Genomic DNA, 15,515 nt, shown 5'->3' with positions numbered 1-15,515 from the left:
AATGCATGAAAACACAAGGTTCGGTCCAAACCAAGGAATAAAAATTGACCAAATGTCATAAATGCAATAGACAAGGTCATCCAGGTTAAGTCGTAAATGCAATAGACAAGAAATTTCCTAGAACTGGGAAGTCAGTTTTAAAACATGAAATTTATGATGGAAGTGGTTAATGTAGACACAAGTACTAGTCTCCAAGTGAATTATGCCCATGGAGATACAAATTATAATCGGGCATCGACATTGTGTGTGAAAAGTCCAAGGCTGCCAAGACAACCCAACTCATTCACCAATGCATACACTCCAAAAGGAATTCCATGAAGAGGGCACCAAAGCCCTACAAAGAACACTTTCGGACTACATAATAACAAGGAATCACTACAAAAAAATTGGAATTAGAGGCGGTTTTATCTGCCACTAATAGTGCCTAAAACCACCAGTAATTATTGGTGGCAGTTTAAACATATCTGCCACCAATTCCACCGTAGCCATTTAATGGTGGTGGTTCTTGGTACTACATGTGTAAAGTGTAAATAACCGCCACTAATATTGTGAATATCCAGCGACGAACAATACAACCACCACTAAAGATAGGGATAAACACGGCGGATAATACCACCACTAATCGTCTTTTGCATAGCTGGGTAGGGGGTAGTGACTAAGCCTATTTAGTGGCGGTACAAATAAAACCACCACTAATGGTGTGCACATTTAGTGGTGTTTTTTTTAGAAACACCGAATATACTTCCCATTAGTAGTGGTTTTATGTTTACCACCACAAATGAGATTCATTTTTTTTTTTTAAATAATGCTTGAACGTAATTAGTGGCATTTTTTGTAGATCTTCCGTATATACTTCTCATTAGTGGTGGTTTTATGTTTACCGCCACCCATGAGATTGATTTTTTTAAATAAATTACCTGAATGTAATTAGTGGCAGATTGTAAAAAACTGCCACTAATAAGGTTAAATTTTTTCTTTTTTTAAAATTTTTTCCCCTATATTTGCTATTATTACATTTATTCCTGAAAGACAATATAAATACATGAATACGAAAAAATTCTGAGAAAGCTAAAAGTATTCAAAGAACAAAATTTAAGAAAAATAATACTAAATACATATTACTCAAGTCAACTTGTGTACAAATTAATATTCAAAAGCTACATGCAGCATTCAACTTGATGTTATATTGTTAATCTAAACACAAGAAAAAAAAATGACACAAATTGGGCGATCTAAATGTTGCACTCCTTTCTTCCTAACCAACAAATAAGAAGGAAGAAATATAATTGTCTCTGCCCAAAAACCTGCTAAGATCTTCCGCCTTAGTTCCTGATCTCCTATGTTCATCAGTTGCTTCCCAAGCTTAACACCCATTGTTGTTATTGTTTTGGATCAGTTTCAGCTTTCTTCATCATCTCCTCATACTTCATTTTCCTAGACTTGCATCCCTTGAGAATGTCATTGACTTCTTCAACTACTCGATCAAATATGAAATGTATAACATAAAAGTGATGAGGCAACAGAGTTGGAGCTGAAGACACAAGATAAGAACAGTTGTGGTTGAACAATCTACACCATTTTATTGGAATGGATTTTTTACCAAACTGGTGCCCATGGAGTATCGAGCTCAAGGAAAGGATGATGCCACCTAGAAGAACAAACATACTTTTCACACATCTGGAGGCACAAGTGCCTCAAACAATGTTTATTCATAACAATAGTAATATGTTATTAAAAGATAGGAAGTCACCATGAAAAGCCGGATGCATGAAGAACCCACTGGAAAATTACATAAAGACAGCTCCAGAGAATGAAATATGCAAGCCGGAACCAAGGGAATGGCTATAAACAACAGAAAGAAAAATGGGAACTTCTTAGTTTCTTCTTTGAGGAAAATAAAATGATGCTAGTTCTTCATGAGAAGTTCAGCGTCAAGGAGAAGAACGATTTTCATCACAATGATATCATACTTACAAGTCTGTTAAGAGCAGTGTCAAAGGAGAAGAAAAACTAGGTTGAAAGTATGCATCACTCCCATCAGCTGTCAAGAAGAAACAAGCAACTTTAACTGAAGTGAACAGAGACAACTAAGAGAATCGGTATTAACACTAGGAATGCTGTTATTACTATATATGAACACCCTTCAAATAAATTAGAAAACGGATACCTGTGCATAGAAAGCTGACAAATGCCACAATCCACAGTATGGATACCCACAGCTGAAGTATGGGATCGATGGTAAATCCACATCCCATTTCGTTTCTCACTACGACTTCCTAGAAAATCATAACTTTGTTAGCAAAGTTCATGTTTAATTTTAGTAGATTCCTACTATTTCCTACAGTCCAAAAACAAAGAATGAGACCAGCAAAGTTCATCAATGGGGTGAAAATGTTCTGATCAGATCTCCAACCAGAAGTTCAGATGTGCCAATGGGTGAAATAAGGGTCACTGGACTCACTAAGTGCCCACCAAACTAAAAGCATATGCCAATCAGATTGCATATTACCACCCCAAAGTGAATTAAATGTTATAATAACCAGTTGGCATCAAAAGCTCACGTAAACAACTTGTTGAAATTTTGCAACTAAACAATGAGGACACAGGTTCAGTAAACACTGGTCTACAAAAGAACAAAAACTGTGGAAGTCAGGTCTTTGCAAAAGTATATAGGCTCTCAATGACACTTAAAACTCATACTTGAAGTCGGTATCTTTTTCCGAGTTACTGTAACCCAAATATGAACTGACTAAACTCGTTCTATTCCTTCAGCATTTCGTTCTCTAGACAAAAAATAAAGAGAGAATACCTATTTTAATTAATTGCAGTAATGGGAGTCCGGAAATGGATTTGTAAGTCTGTAGATAATACAACGCATTTCACAAAGATGGAAGTCGGATAAGATTCAAGCTATAGTTAACTTTTATATGCAAAAATCCACCCAAAACAAAAATAATTCTTAATGAAGAAGTTAAAAGAATTGTAAGGCATGCCATTTAAATTGATAAACTTCTGAGAAAAAAAAAAGGCAGGGTGCCAACAAACACACTAATGACTGGTCTACGTTTTCTCGACTCAGGAACTTGTCTGGAGAAATTTACCTTGATGAATAAGCCAATAAGGTGGAGGTAATGTATCCCATCCATTCTCGGCTGGATCTTCTTGCTTGTCATTATTGGTAAACTTCCAGTTCACATTCAACCATTACCCACTGAAAAAATAATGAAGAAGAGATGCTATCTTTCCTCCTACAATCAATTAATTAATTTTCTGTTAGTACCATTTACTTTTCACCTTCCCATTTGCTGGACCCAAAAATGAAAAAAAAACAAGGAAGAGAAGGAAGAATAGCCATGTTTGCTCAGGTAGCAGAGACATACCATTGACATATGTAGAATGGCAAGTAATGAAAACAAGTTTACCTATATATTTAGGTCTCATGGCCTGAAACATGGTAGGTGCACCAGCTCCCTGTACTGATTCAGACCCTACCTGTCAAACCATCAGCAAAAATATGCAATAAATCAATCTAGTAGAGCTGATAGATATGAAAATTTTGTTCTTCTTTTCTTTCTCCCCTGGGGTATGGGGTTGCTTTGGTGGAGGATAGAGAGTGAGACTGCCCAAGTAGGCCTCTAATTGATGGGGCTAAACAATATGCTAGTGTAAATTAAAGAAACAAACACAGCTTGTAATGGATTAAGCATTCAACACACAAACCACAATAGACACACATGAATTTTAACGTGGAAAACCCGCAAGGGAAAAAAACCACATGACCGTTATCGCAGTCCACCCAAAACTTCCACTATCACTAAATGATAATAACAATGGATACAACATCAATATCCCATCTCTAGATAACATTAGAGGAACTCAAAATCACAAGCACATCATCAAATAAATGGAAATCAGATAGAATGGAGAAAAGTCACCAGAGAGGCTTCCTAAGAACTATATTAGAATGATATTCTAACCGTTGGATATGAAGAGCTAGGTGCCACGACCATTACCTTCAAATCTCACTTCATTTTGGCAACGTATCACCGTTGGATTCGCCGGAGAAACCAGAGAAAGGCAGAGTAGTGTTCTGCTTCTTATGGACAGCTTATTTGCAAAAGCACTCAGCAAGAGAACCTGATAATGAAGCAAAAAATTTAAGAAGAAATAAAGAATTCCAAGAAGAAAAGAAGGGTTTTTAGTTCTTTAGCATAATTACAAAACCTCTTTGATTTCCTGCAATGAAAATGCACCAATTAGTAAAATAAATCAACTAATAAATTAATTTATGTAATTTAGATATGCACAAAAAGTAATGATGAATAATGTTTTATTAAACAAGAACTATGATTACTTCTATGCAACCTACACTCCTATTTAACTTGATTAATTGTTGGTTAATTATAACATAAATAAAAGTTAATTTTCAAATCAATTGTACCTGCTTGGTTCTTAGCTAAATTATATGTTTGTAAAATAAAACATAATGGTTTATCATTACCTAATATAAGATTCCTATCCAATAACAATTTTGTTAATAACTCCACTTTCTCTTGCAATGCATCATACTTTTGAGCATCTAATTTCATTTATTCTTCTCTTTCATGTTCAACTTGTTGGAGTTTTTTAGTCAACTTTACAAGTTTACCATCCAACTCCTTGTTTTGTTGGGTTTTTGTTAACCCAAAATCCTTTGGACTTACTCCCGCTCCTCGCAAACGTACTTGACCATGTGTATCTGGTCCCAAATGAGTGGTGAAGATACTTTAGAGGATTGAAACATTATTTCGATTCTCTTCAGAAAATTAGCCAACTCTTCATTTATTATTCTCTGATCATTAAACATTTTTCAACCAAGTTAGTCCACTAAAGACTCCAATATCATATCATTCATGCAGACATTAAACTTATAAATAAATGCATACCATTACTTCAGATGAAGTAAGATCAACATGAGTTTCATCCGTCTTTGTATGTGTTTCAAAAAACATCTCACTCCTTGTAGGCTTCACACCTTCAGAATGCTCATTTTTCAAAAGAAATCCAACAATAAATAAATAAATAAATGAACAAAGATAAAAATGTTAACTAATAATTTGCATACATGTTCACAATAATTTAAATAGAGTGACATTTTAGAAACGTGCCTTTATGCGAAATCATTGTGCATGGCTTCTTCGACCACAAGTATGAGTCATTTTTTGGAGCTTTCTAATGTCGGTATTAACATGACACATTTTCTGCATAATAACAAAAAAAAAAAAAAAATAAAAGATTAGCATTATATAATATTGACTCTTACTTATAAAATATATTTTCACAAATAAATGACATCTTACTGTGTTCTTTTCATTATTCCATATGTTTATTAGTTCCTGACTGATTTAATGGAACCACCACTGAACAATTAGTGATTGCCTCATCAATATTACCAACATCATCATAAAACTCTTTTCTTAAATCCCTTTTAAAGGCTTTCCATTGCAATCCCATTTTGATATATACCCATTTCTTACCAAAAACATCAACTTGATATCTCCCCTACAAGAAAAAAGAATCATTTGTTAAAAAAAACATCTTTGTTGTAAATACTAATGCAAGTAAGATTGTTAATCATTTTACCTGAATTTTATTCCATAATGCTTCCTTGTAGTGAATGTGTATTTTCTTCCAATCGTAATAATTATAGGGGAGGTTCAAATCATTTCTTACAAATATCCCCAGGTAAGTAATGAACTTTGCTACGTAGCCATCATCCCCTGTCAATATATATTAACCATCACATGCCTTATTTCATCTGGTTTCATCCTTTGCGTTTTCAAAGACACATTTGGACCCCTCTAATGACGTTTCCCTACAATTGTATTTCAATAGATGAGAAATAAATCAAAGACACATAATCCAAATAAATAAAAAATTATAAGCATATCAAAAGCATCTTCATTTAGAGTTGTAGTGCTTGAAGAAGGAGCATAATCCACTGGATCCATTAAAAGTCACAAGGTGAAACACTAACAAATAAAAACCTATAGATGTATATATCATTATATTATCATTAGATATTCAATTAGTAATAATAGACAACTATAAAAGACATTAAAATAGCAATCAACTAGAATAAGATGGTGAGTGAGTTGTTTTAAATGAATGCAAATCTAATCAAAGTAGATAACACCTAATCAAAGTATGTAACTTTTATAACCTTGAAACTAGCAAGAAAGGAGAGCTTAAAAGAAGACAAGGATCAATCTTGTTGCAAAAACATAGCCTTTGATTCACAATTGAAATGAGCATGAGTATATAGGCTTAATTTTTAAGTCCTGAGTTGCACATTTTTCTCATTTTCTGGCACTTCATGCCCTTCTCCCATCCCAAGCAAGTTTGCTAATACTCTCTCCCTCTCTCAAATGTTCATGAGAAACATATTTTGGTTGAAGATATAATATACATGAAAATTTCTGGACGTTGGATCGAGTTTGGCCAGTTCTAAACAGTGTCCCTACAGAAACACTGAACTCCTGCCCGTGCTGAACTCTAGACAATCTTATCTTGGACATCCAATGAATTCCATTTTATTGATAGGATTTTACTGCACTCCTATAAGCTCCCATTGTCATTGAGACCGAAGTACTTAACTAAACCATGCTTTAGAAACTTGGGTGAGGGAGGAAAACTTATTTCATATTGCAAAGTGCCTTAAGTGGCAGAATCGGACTAAAGTATAAAGTGGTGGATTCCACATGCCCTAAGAATGACATTCCTGCACTTAGGTTACTTAGCAAATAGATTTAACTGATACAAATACAAGGACAAGCAAATATCTGGAAGATTTCCACACAGAGACCGTTGCACTGACTACTGTAACAATGTTTTTTTAACCTTCTCCAGGAAATTAAACAATACACTCACATTATGTTACTGTTTTTATGTGGGAAGGGTGCTGGGTAAATGCAGAAGTACAACATAGAAATCCACTTTTGGTAAATCTGAGTTTTGATGAGATGAGGAACTTCTGATTCATGTTGGATGATCATGTAATTTTTCTATCCTGTAAGCCTTCCAATATAAAATGGCTAAGTCATACCTCCACAAAGCATTGACTTCAGTTGCCAATATCCTTTCCTTTGTTTCAGGTAGAGCAGTGTATTTGTCCTTGATATATCCTTCAAAACCTGACTGTTCATTGCAGGTAGGGGGGAGAGTATGAGAAACATGCATATTGAATGTACTAACTATGTCTTATCATGATTTGGGATATCGATATGAAAGCATGGATGATTACCCCCCCCCCCCAAAAAAAAAAAACAATAAAATAAAATAAATTGAACATATCAAAGTATGGATTGAAATTTCTACTAAAAAACAAAAAGTATGGATTGAAAAGAATAAATTATATTTCTATGAGTGTTTCTCATAAGAGAAATATGGGCAAGTAAGTATTAGAGAGGAGGAATTAAAAGGTAGAGGTCATAATAGTATGTCCACCATGAAAAAACTCCTATCCTTCCTGCACCTAAAAGTAGTAAATGCAAACAGTGATCCAAGCAAATTAACAATTCAAAGTAATCATTTCAAACAAATAGTTACCAGTCCCAATGTGCACTCATCCATATTTAAGACCTACAAAATACAGGATTTTATCAATGCAGGAGCATGGTATCTAGAGGTCAGGGCTGCTGCTGGAGGAAGGAAAAAATGTCTATAGGAGTAAGGTTTCTGAATGTTGGGCTGGGGCAAGAGTGAGGAAAATATGTCAACATTCGCAAAACAAATACCAAGGAACCATATGAAAAGAAGACCAGCAGTGTTCAAATGAGGATTTATCGTGTCCACAGTCCATGGAGGTGTCTCACAAGCATCCTATAAAACATAGATTCTATCCCATTCCTGAATTCTAAATGCTAGTTACTCAAATTTCTCCAAACTGCAAGTCTACTTCTCTAACCCCTAAGCCTTCATTCCTAAGAATGCAGCATAATTTGAAACAGTAACCTGTCTTACACAGTAATTTTGAAGAGCAATGATACATGTGATACTGGAAACAGACCTTGGTTGTTTTCAGCACAGACAACCGCCTACGATTCCGCAAGTTACTAATACAGCACCAGACTTCTTCACTGTAACTTCTGTTGTATATTTTTCAGATCCAAGTTTAAACCCTAGCTGGAGACAGAAAACACAAAGTAAGTTTTACAAAAAGTCATTAACTGCTCAAATCCAGAGTATATAGAGAAAGCTGCTTGGCCCTGAAAGGTCTGATAAACTTGAAAAACCAAAATGCTAAAATCAGTTTCAGATACATAGAAGCCATAGCTCATAGACAAGCGAAAGCAAGAAGCAAGATACAAGGCTCCATTAGTTCGGAGAAACTATGACAGAGAATGGGCAAAAAGAAAAATTATAGGCAAAAGTGCAGCAAATAAACATACGGAATAGCAACAGTTGAAAAACCATAAATAAATAAAAGATACTAAAATGTGAAACAGAATGAACATGCAATATGATGAAAAATGTAATTAAAAAACTAACAACAAAGTATGAACTTGGAAGGTACAAGTGTACAATACATATTAACTATAGCACAACAAAATAACAAAAGAGTAGTGATTCAACAGCAAATAAATTAAAGAATATAAAAAAGTTAAGTAGTAAATGCATTAAAGAGTAATATGTTGCTAATAAAGCAAAGAACACCAGAACACAAAATTTATTCTTCAGACCGGCTAGCGAATGGGAATCTATTAGCCGATTTGAGGGACACACTGAAATCCTAAATATGTTAGAAACCAATACAAGTTAAATTATTCTTCCGATTTGCAAGTCCCATGGTTAATAGAAACATCAATTGGGCAGTCATTTTGGTTTCATGCGGCCACCAAAACTTTCAAATGCGTTAACATAACCCAAACCAAATGAAAACTACAAACAAAGCTAGAACAACAAGACCTGAACAACACCAAAGCAAGCTAAAACAACCAGAACTAAACAAGAACAGACCAGACGATAATGATCCCCAAATCCCAGAATATACAGTATTGAAGAATAATTTAATCTAACAACAACTAAAATAGACAATAAATTGAAAGTAGAAACAACCTAATGAAAACAAAAGGTCTGTTCTTACTTGAGATTCAGCGAGCAAGAGCAAGCTAGAGAGCCGACCAGAGAGAGTGACACAGAAAGAGAACCGGAGGGATTGAGAGAGAGAGAGACACCGAGGGTCACCAAATTCCCTTTTTACTTGTAGTGAATAAAGCTTTTGAGTTTCAGGTAGAGAGTACCACTGTATCTTGAGTTCATGATCTAGCCTTTGGAAGAGTAATTATAAAAAAGGCCTTGCTTTCAAGGTCATTTAACTCTGCAATATGCTGCTCTAGTTCCACAGTGTTCTTCTAGCCATGCTCTCTCTAGATAAAGAGGAGGTGTGATAATGGTGTTTATTTAGCCTTCTCCTGATAAAGAAGATTGGGTATGGAGGGAGGAAATTGGGATGCAGTATTCTAGCAAAGAAGTTACCCTGAGTTTGAGGATCAAATCTTCAAGTGTCAAGCTCAGAATTTCTAGCTAAAGTATTGATACCACCATGTTGTCTCTATTTACATTAGAATAGATATTAGTAGCTAATACAGATTAAAAACACTTGACCATTTATCTAGCTTACCACACTAAGTTTTACCTCTAAGCCATAATGGAGCAATGCTACTATTGTGTTGATGTCCTTCAATTACATACTCATACACACACACATATATATATATATATCATGGTTTTCTGCAGCATAAGAGAGAGAAAAGCTTTGGGTATTGAAACATGGATAAGAAGTACACATCCTCTTTTCACCTCCAATGGAAAACTAAAAAATACTTTGTTTTTTAAAGTGGAAACTTCAATAATTCAATAACTATAAAATGCTGAAAAAATGAGGATACATGCTTGAAAACAAGATTGAAATTGAATGCTACAAGTTGGTAGAAAGTTAACCTTGAGTGCTTTTAGCTAATTTTGAGAGTAGTCTCGAATGAATTTCTTTGATTCCCATTAGTCACATGACTCTTCAACATTAATCAGGTTACCTATAGTAATCGACTGAAAATGCTCCACAAATGTTGGTCAACAAAAAAATAGCTCTTTTGATACTTGATGCATAGTTGGACGAGATCGTGGGTTATTGCATAGACATGCAATTGCTATTCTCACAATAGAAATGAGATCCTTTGCAATATTCGGACTTGATGGAAAAGTGAGGCGTGGATCTAACATGTCCCTTACTAGCATCTTTTGACCATCTGGTGATGTTAAAGAAGAGATGAGTTCCATTGGATGACTTCCCATAATTATTTCCAATGCCACTACTCCAAAACTATATACATCACACTTATCAGTTAATGTCATGGTGTAAGCTAGCTCTGCAAGAGAAAAAAGAAAATGCCTTAGTGAAAATGTATAAGCAAGACAACAAATAATTTTTTCCAGTAGAAACAATTGCTACACATTTTAAATTTCGTATATGAAAGAGAATGGTCTATGCATCGAAATAGCCTCCCAACAAAAACTGTTGGGGTAAGACTGCGTAGGAAAACTGCCTCCCACTCCCCCCCCCACCGCCCCTGGGATTTTCTTCTTTCCAGTTTTATCAAAATATATTAAACATGATAAGATGTGTTCTTTTATTTGCAACAAAAATGAAAATATGAACAAAAAATTTTAAAATAAAAAATTCATATAAAAGAGGAAATAGTAATAAAAGAAGAAAATTGCTTTAGTAGATTAAAGAGGTAACAACAAAGGACAATTTGGCCATTTAAAAATATTAAGGAAAAAGAGGGGTAATAGTTTACCTTTTTAGTTTATTTTATTTATTTATTTATCTGAGGTTTATCCGAACTAGCTTATGTGCATTATGACTACATACTTAGGGTAGTTGTAACACCCATGACTAAAATATTAGGGTATTTTAGACCTTTCTTATTGATACATAATTATACTTAAGGAATGAATGAATATGGAATTAAGTGATTCATAAAACTTTATAGCTTTAGATCTTAAATAACAATATAATTATTGTAACTTACTCCAAATGAGTAATTTTAATGTAGTATTCTAAACACCCCCCCCCCCCCAAATTTATTTATTTATTTTAATGTGGTAGGACTTCTTTTTATTCCCAACCCCCCTTCATATTTCATTTTTTCTTTTGAACTTTCCAATAGGTCTATTTACTTAGCTTCACCAAGAAATTTAAGGGACATAAGAAGGTTACGATATCATTGAGTTTTCTTTTATTCGATCACTTAATCAAACAAAACACCCATCCTAATTTACATATAACATTAATTTAATAAAGAATAAATAAATGGTGATTTATTGAAAAAAAAAAAGAATTTATCGTGTAGTATTAATTTCAGAATGTCCAATCGGACATGACAATTCTAAAATAATTCGGATCACAACAAACTAAAATATATACTTTTTTTATTATTATTTTGATGATTATATATTAATTTTTTCAAAGTTTGAATAGGATATATATGAGGTATAGAAACTTATCATTTTTATTTTATCAATATTACAGGTACTTGAATAGCCCAATTCAAGATAAATGCTATGTCTTAAATATTATAGTAAAAATGAAGAAAGCCTAAAAAGATTACACTAAAAGTATGACTAAAAGAAAAGATAAAATTAAATACCTGGAGCAATGTATCCATGAGTTCCTTTAACTGACGTCCAATTGGATGAGTTTGGATTCAAGAGTTTGGCAATGCCAAAATCGGATACGCGAGCCTCAAGTTTCAAGTCTAGCAATATATTTTTGCTTGAGATATCCCGATGAACTATTGGTGGGTTACAATCATGATGCAAGTAGGACAAAGCATTTGTGATACTTTTAATGACGTTTACTCTTTTCATCCAATCCAACTCCACTGCCTCTGCTTTATTGCTCAAGATATGTGCCAAGCTTCCTTTTTCCATATACTCATAAACAAGAAACATGCATTGTGGATGTGAACAGAAGCCATAAAGTCTGATAATGTTTCGATGCCTAATATTTATTAATACATGTATCTCATTTTCAAAGCTTTCGTCAACTATCACTTTGCCTTCCAATGGATGGAACTTCTTCAAGGCTACTACATGACCTGTAGGTAGAACTGCTCTGTAAACGCTCCCAGAAGTTCCAGTTCCAACACAATATTTGACATCAAAATCTTCTGTTGCTTGGATTATGTCCTCATAAGCAATCTTACCATCAAAATTCCATATTGACACTATATTGTTGTGATTTCTTCTTGTTGCTTCTACATTTCTTTTTTGAACTTTTTTTCTCAAGAAGAAAACAACAACAACAATTGCAAATGCAAAGATTACAGTTCCTATCAAAAAACCAATGATGGATATGAGGACTTTATGTCTACTTTTACTATATCCCTCAGTTGTACGAGATCGATTGCAAGATAGAAGACCTTGGAATTCACCACATAACCCTTTATTGTTACTAAATGCTTGTGGTGAAGCAGCATGTTGAAAAACCTCATTGTTAGGAACTACCCCTGTCAACTGATTATAGGACAAATCAAGAGATACCAAGCTAATCATATCTTCAAGAGAAGGGGGTATAGAGCCTGTGATAATATTGTGGGATAAATCCAAAACTTCCAACATTTTCAGCTTTGCAAGTTCTATTGGTATCGTCCCGCCAAATGAGTTATGGCTAAGATCCAACTGAATTTGTAAGGATATTAGATCACCAATTTGAGATGGAATGCTTCCATTCAATGAATTAAAACTCAAATTTATTGATAGCAATCTTGAACATTGACCAAGCTGTGTGGGAATTGATCCGGTTAATCTATTAGATGATAGATCTAGATGATCCAAGTTGACTAATCTGCCAATTTCAGTTGGTACATTCCCTGAGATTTGATTTCCATTTAAACTTAGATTGAGTAAAGTAGCTAGGCTACCAATTTCTTTTGGAATTTCACCAACAAGTTTGTTGAAAGAAAAGTCAAGTTGACTTAGTTGAGTTGCTTGAGCTATCTCTAATGGTATCTTTCCACTGATATTGTTTCCAGAAATCTTTAGCACTGATAAATTTTTGCATTCTCCCCAATTTGGTGATAGCTCTCCAAATAGTTTGTTGTGACTCATATCAATGAAATTAAGATATGGATGTATGGCAAAACTATCGGCTATATTTCCCAAAAATTGGTTATTGTTAAGTCGAACTCTCCTTAGACGTGAGCAATTTCTTAAGTCTGGAATGGGACCAAAGAAATTATTATCACAAACTCCTAACATTTGAAGTGATCCTCCTCGACATATTTGTTGTGGTAAAGTTCCTGATAATTGATTATCATACAGAAAGAGAATTTCTAGTCTGCTCAAATTAGCCAAAGAATGAGGGATCGGACCAAAGAGTTTGTCTCTGGAGAGTGACAAGCCAATCAAATTTTCCATATCTCCAATTTTTGAAGGAATTGGACCGGATAATTGATTTTCATACAAGTAGAGATACTCTAATCTACTTAAATTAGCTAGAGAATGAGGAATTGGGCCAAGGAGCTTGTTTTCAGAGAGGTCCAAGTTAATCAGATTTTTCATATCTCCAATTTCTAGAGGAATTGAACCGGATAATTGATTCTTATGCAAGTAGAGACTCTCTAGTTTGAACAAATTAGCTAGAGAATGAGGGATCAGTCCGGATAATTGATTCCCATACAAGTAGAGTGTCTCTAGTCTACTCAAATTAGCTAGAGAATGAGGGATCGGGCCAATGAGCTTGTTTGTGCAGAGTGCCAAGTTAATCAGATTTTCCATATCACCAATTTTTTGAGGAATTTGACCGGATAATTGATTATCATACAAATAAAGTGTCTCTAGTCTACTCAAATTAGCTAGAGAATGAGGGATTGGGCCAATGAGCTCGTTTGTGGAAGAGTTCCAAGTAAATCGATTTTCCATATCACCAATTTCTGGAGGAATTGGACCGGATAATTGATTCCCAAACAAGTGGAGCATCTCTAGTCTACTCAATTTAGCTAGAGAACGAGGGATTGACCCAGTGAGCTTGTTTGTGGAGAGTTCCAATTTAATAAGATTTTCCATATCTCCAATTTCTAGAGGAATTGGACCAGATAGTTGATTGGCATCCAAGTTGAGTATCTCTAGTTTACTTAAATTAGCCAGAGAATGAGGTAGAATGTTGGAAAAATTATTGTTGGAGAGATCGAGGTGGGTGAGTTTTGTGACAGTACCAACATCGAAGGGAATGGATCCGGTGAGTTGATTGACACTAAGATTAAGATGGAGGAGATTAGAAAAGGAAGAAAAGGTGAAGTTGTGAAGCGTACCTTGCAGCTTTGTTTGGAAAAGGTAAATCTCAATGACGCTTCCAACTTTGTTGCAAGTTATGCCAAACCAGTCACACGGTGATGATGAGGAAGTGAGCTTCCAAGAACTCAAAGTAGCAAGAGAGTAGTTTTGAAGGGTGGCTTTCCATTTGAGGAGAGCCTCGGCCTCAGCCTTAACTTGGGTTGATGATTGAATAGAATAAGATGTGCTATTTCCCACAGCAAATGCAGATGAAGAGAAGAGGAGGAGAAGGAAAATAACAAACGCTATTATGAGAGTTGGGAAGAAGAATAACAAGGATTGAGTAGTACTAGACTTGGTGTAATGAGCCATTTGTAAATTCTACTATGGTTTGCAGTTTGATGGTGTGGTATTAGGCAGTTTCTAGTGTGTATTTATAGAGAAATTTGTGTAGGCGTTGGATTGGATTGCTCTTTGTTTGTATGGTCTTCAGTTCTTCCTCGTCTCCTATGATAAGAGTGAGTGACTTGGTCATCCACCATGATATCATTTTAGTGTTTTGTTTAATTTCGTTCACATGAATGTAATCTTCCAACCAATCCATGCAAATGAGTTTAGCTGCCAATCGTCCTTGGTGGACTTCAAGTTGTCTACCCACGTGAATGCCAAAGAGAGAGATATATTTTAGCTTAGCATGAAGAAAAACTGGAAGATAAGTCCATGTTGAGATATGTGGGATATGGACTAGATGTAGGTTATATTATCCTAGAGATATTTTGGGAATTGTGGTGGTGGATGATCAATGACCAAGTCACTCTCATGCTTGCTAGTTGCTATAGCCATGACCAAGTCACTCTCATGCTTGCAAGTTGCTATAGAACAAAACAAGAGAGATTTTTTAGCTACGATACGAGATGGGGGAGAAGACTTTTAAGCTTGTGCATGAGGCAGTTGAGAAGAGTACCACACCACTGCCAACCAAATGTCCCTAGTGGAGCCAAAAATAACACAAGCAAAACCCAAGAAAATGAAGCAAGATCAATAATATCCCATTTAGTTGTGGTTTGGATATGGACTAGATGTAGGTTATATTATCCTAGAGATATTTTGGGAATTGTGGTGGTGGATGTTCAATGACCAAGTCACTAACTCTTGCTTGCTAGTTGCTATAGAACAAAACAACATAGACTTTTCAGCTG

General features: G+C 34.8%; 1 protein-coding gene across 3 annotated transcripts; it reads right to left on the bottom strand.

Moving 5' to 3' along the window:
• Positions 1 to 1,091: 1,091 nt before the first annotated feature.
• Positions 1,092 to 14,730, bottom strand: LOC149012513 (uncharacterized). Of its 3 annotated transcripts, XM_089158275.1 has the most exons (13): positions 11,691 to 14,730; positions 9,982 to 10,406; positions 8,048 to 8,159; positions 7,085 to 7,176; positions 5,623 to 5,854; positions 5,340 to 5,541; positions 3,978 to 5,240; positions 3,423 to 3,492; positions 3,102 to 3,248; positions 2,168 to 2,276; positions 1,975 to 2,041; positions 1,751 to 1,842; positions 1,092 to 1,648 (listed from the first exon to the last, which is right to left on the bottom strand). In XM_089158275.1, the coding sequence occupies exons 1-2, from the start codon at positions 14,686 to 14,688 to the stop codon at positions 10,111 to 10,113; spliced, it is 3,294 nt and encodes a 1,097-aa protein (XP_089014401.1). In that variant the 5' UTR covers positions 14,689 to 14,730; the 3' UTR covers positions 1,092 to 1,648; positions 1,751 to 1,842; positions 1,975 to 2,041; positions 2,168 to 2,276; positions 3,102 to 3,248; positions 3,423 to 3,492; positions 3,978 to 5,240; positions 5,340 to 5,541; positions 5,623 to 5,854; positions 7,085 to 7,176; positions 8,048 to 8,159; positions 9,982 to 10,110. The 3 variants fall into 3 exon arrangements, with proteins under 3 accessions (XP_089014401.1, XP_089014402.1, XP_089014403.1); XM_089158276.1 differs by lacking the exon at positions 11,691 to 14,730 and having other exon boundaries at positions 1,781 to 1,842; positions 9,982 to 10,113; XM_089158277.1 differs by lacking the exons at positions 1,751 to 1,842; positions 11,691 to 14,730 and having other exon boundaries at positions 9,982 to 10,113.
• Between the last annotated feature and the right edge of the window lie 785 nt (positions 14,731 to 15,515).

This window comes from Hakea prostrata, chromosome 6 (assembly GCF_041222555.1).
Source record: "Hakea prostrata isolate BN-2017 chromosome 6, UWA_Hpros_2, whole genome shotgun sequence".
NCBI lineage: Eukaryota > Viridiplantae > Streptophyta > Magnoliopsida > Proteales > Proteaceae > Hakea > Hakea prostrata.
The sequence above is the reverse complement of the archived record's forward strand: the minus strand, read 5'-3'. Positions and strand labels throughout refer to the sequence as shown.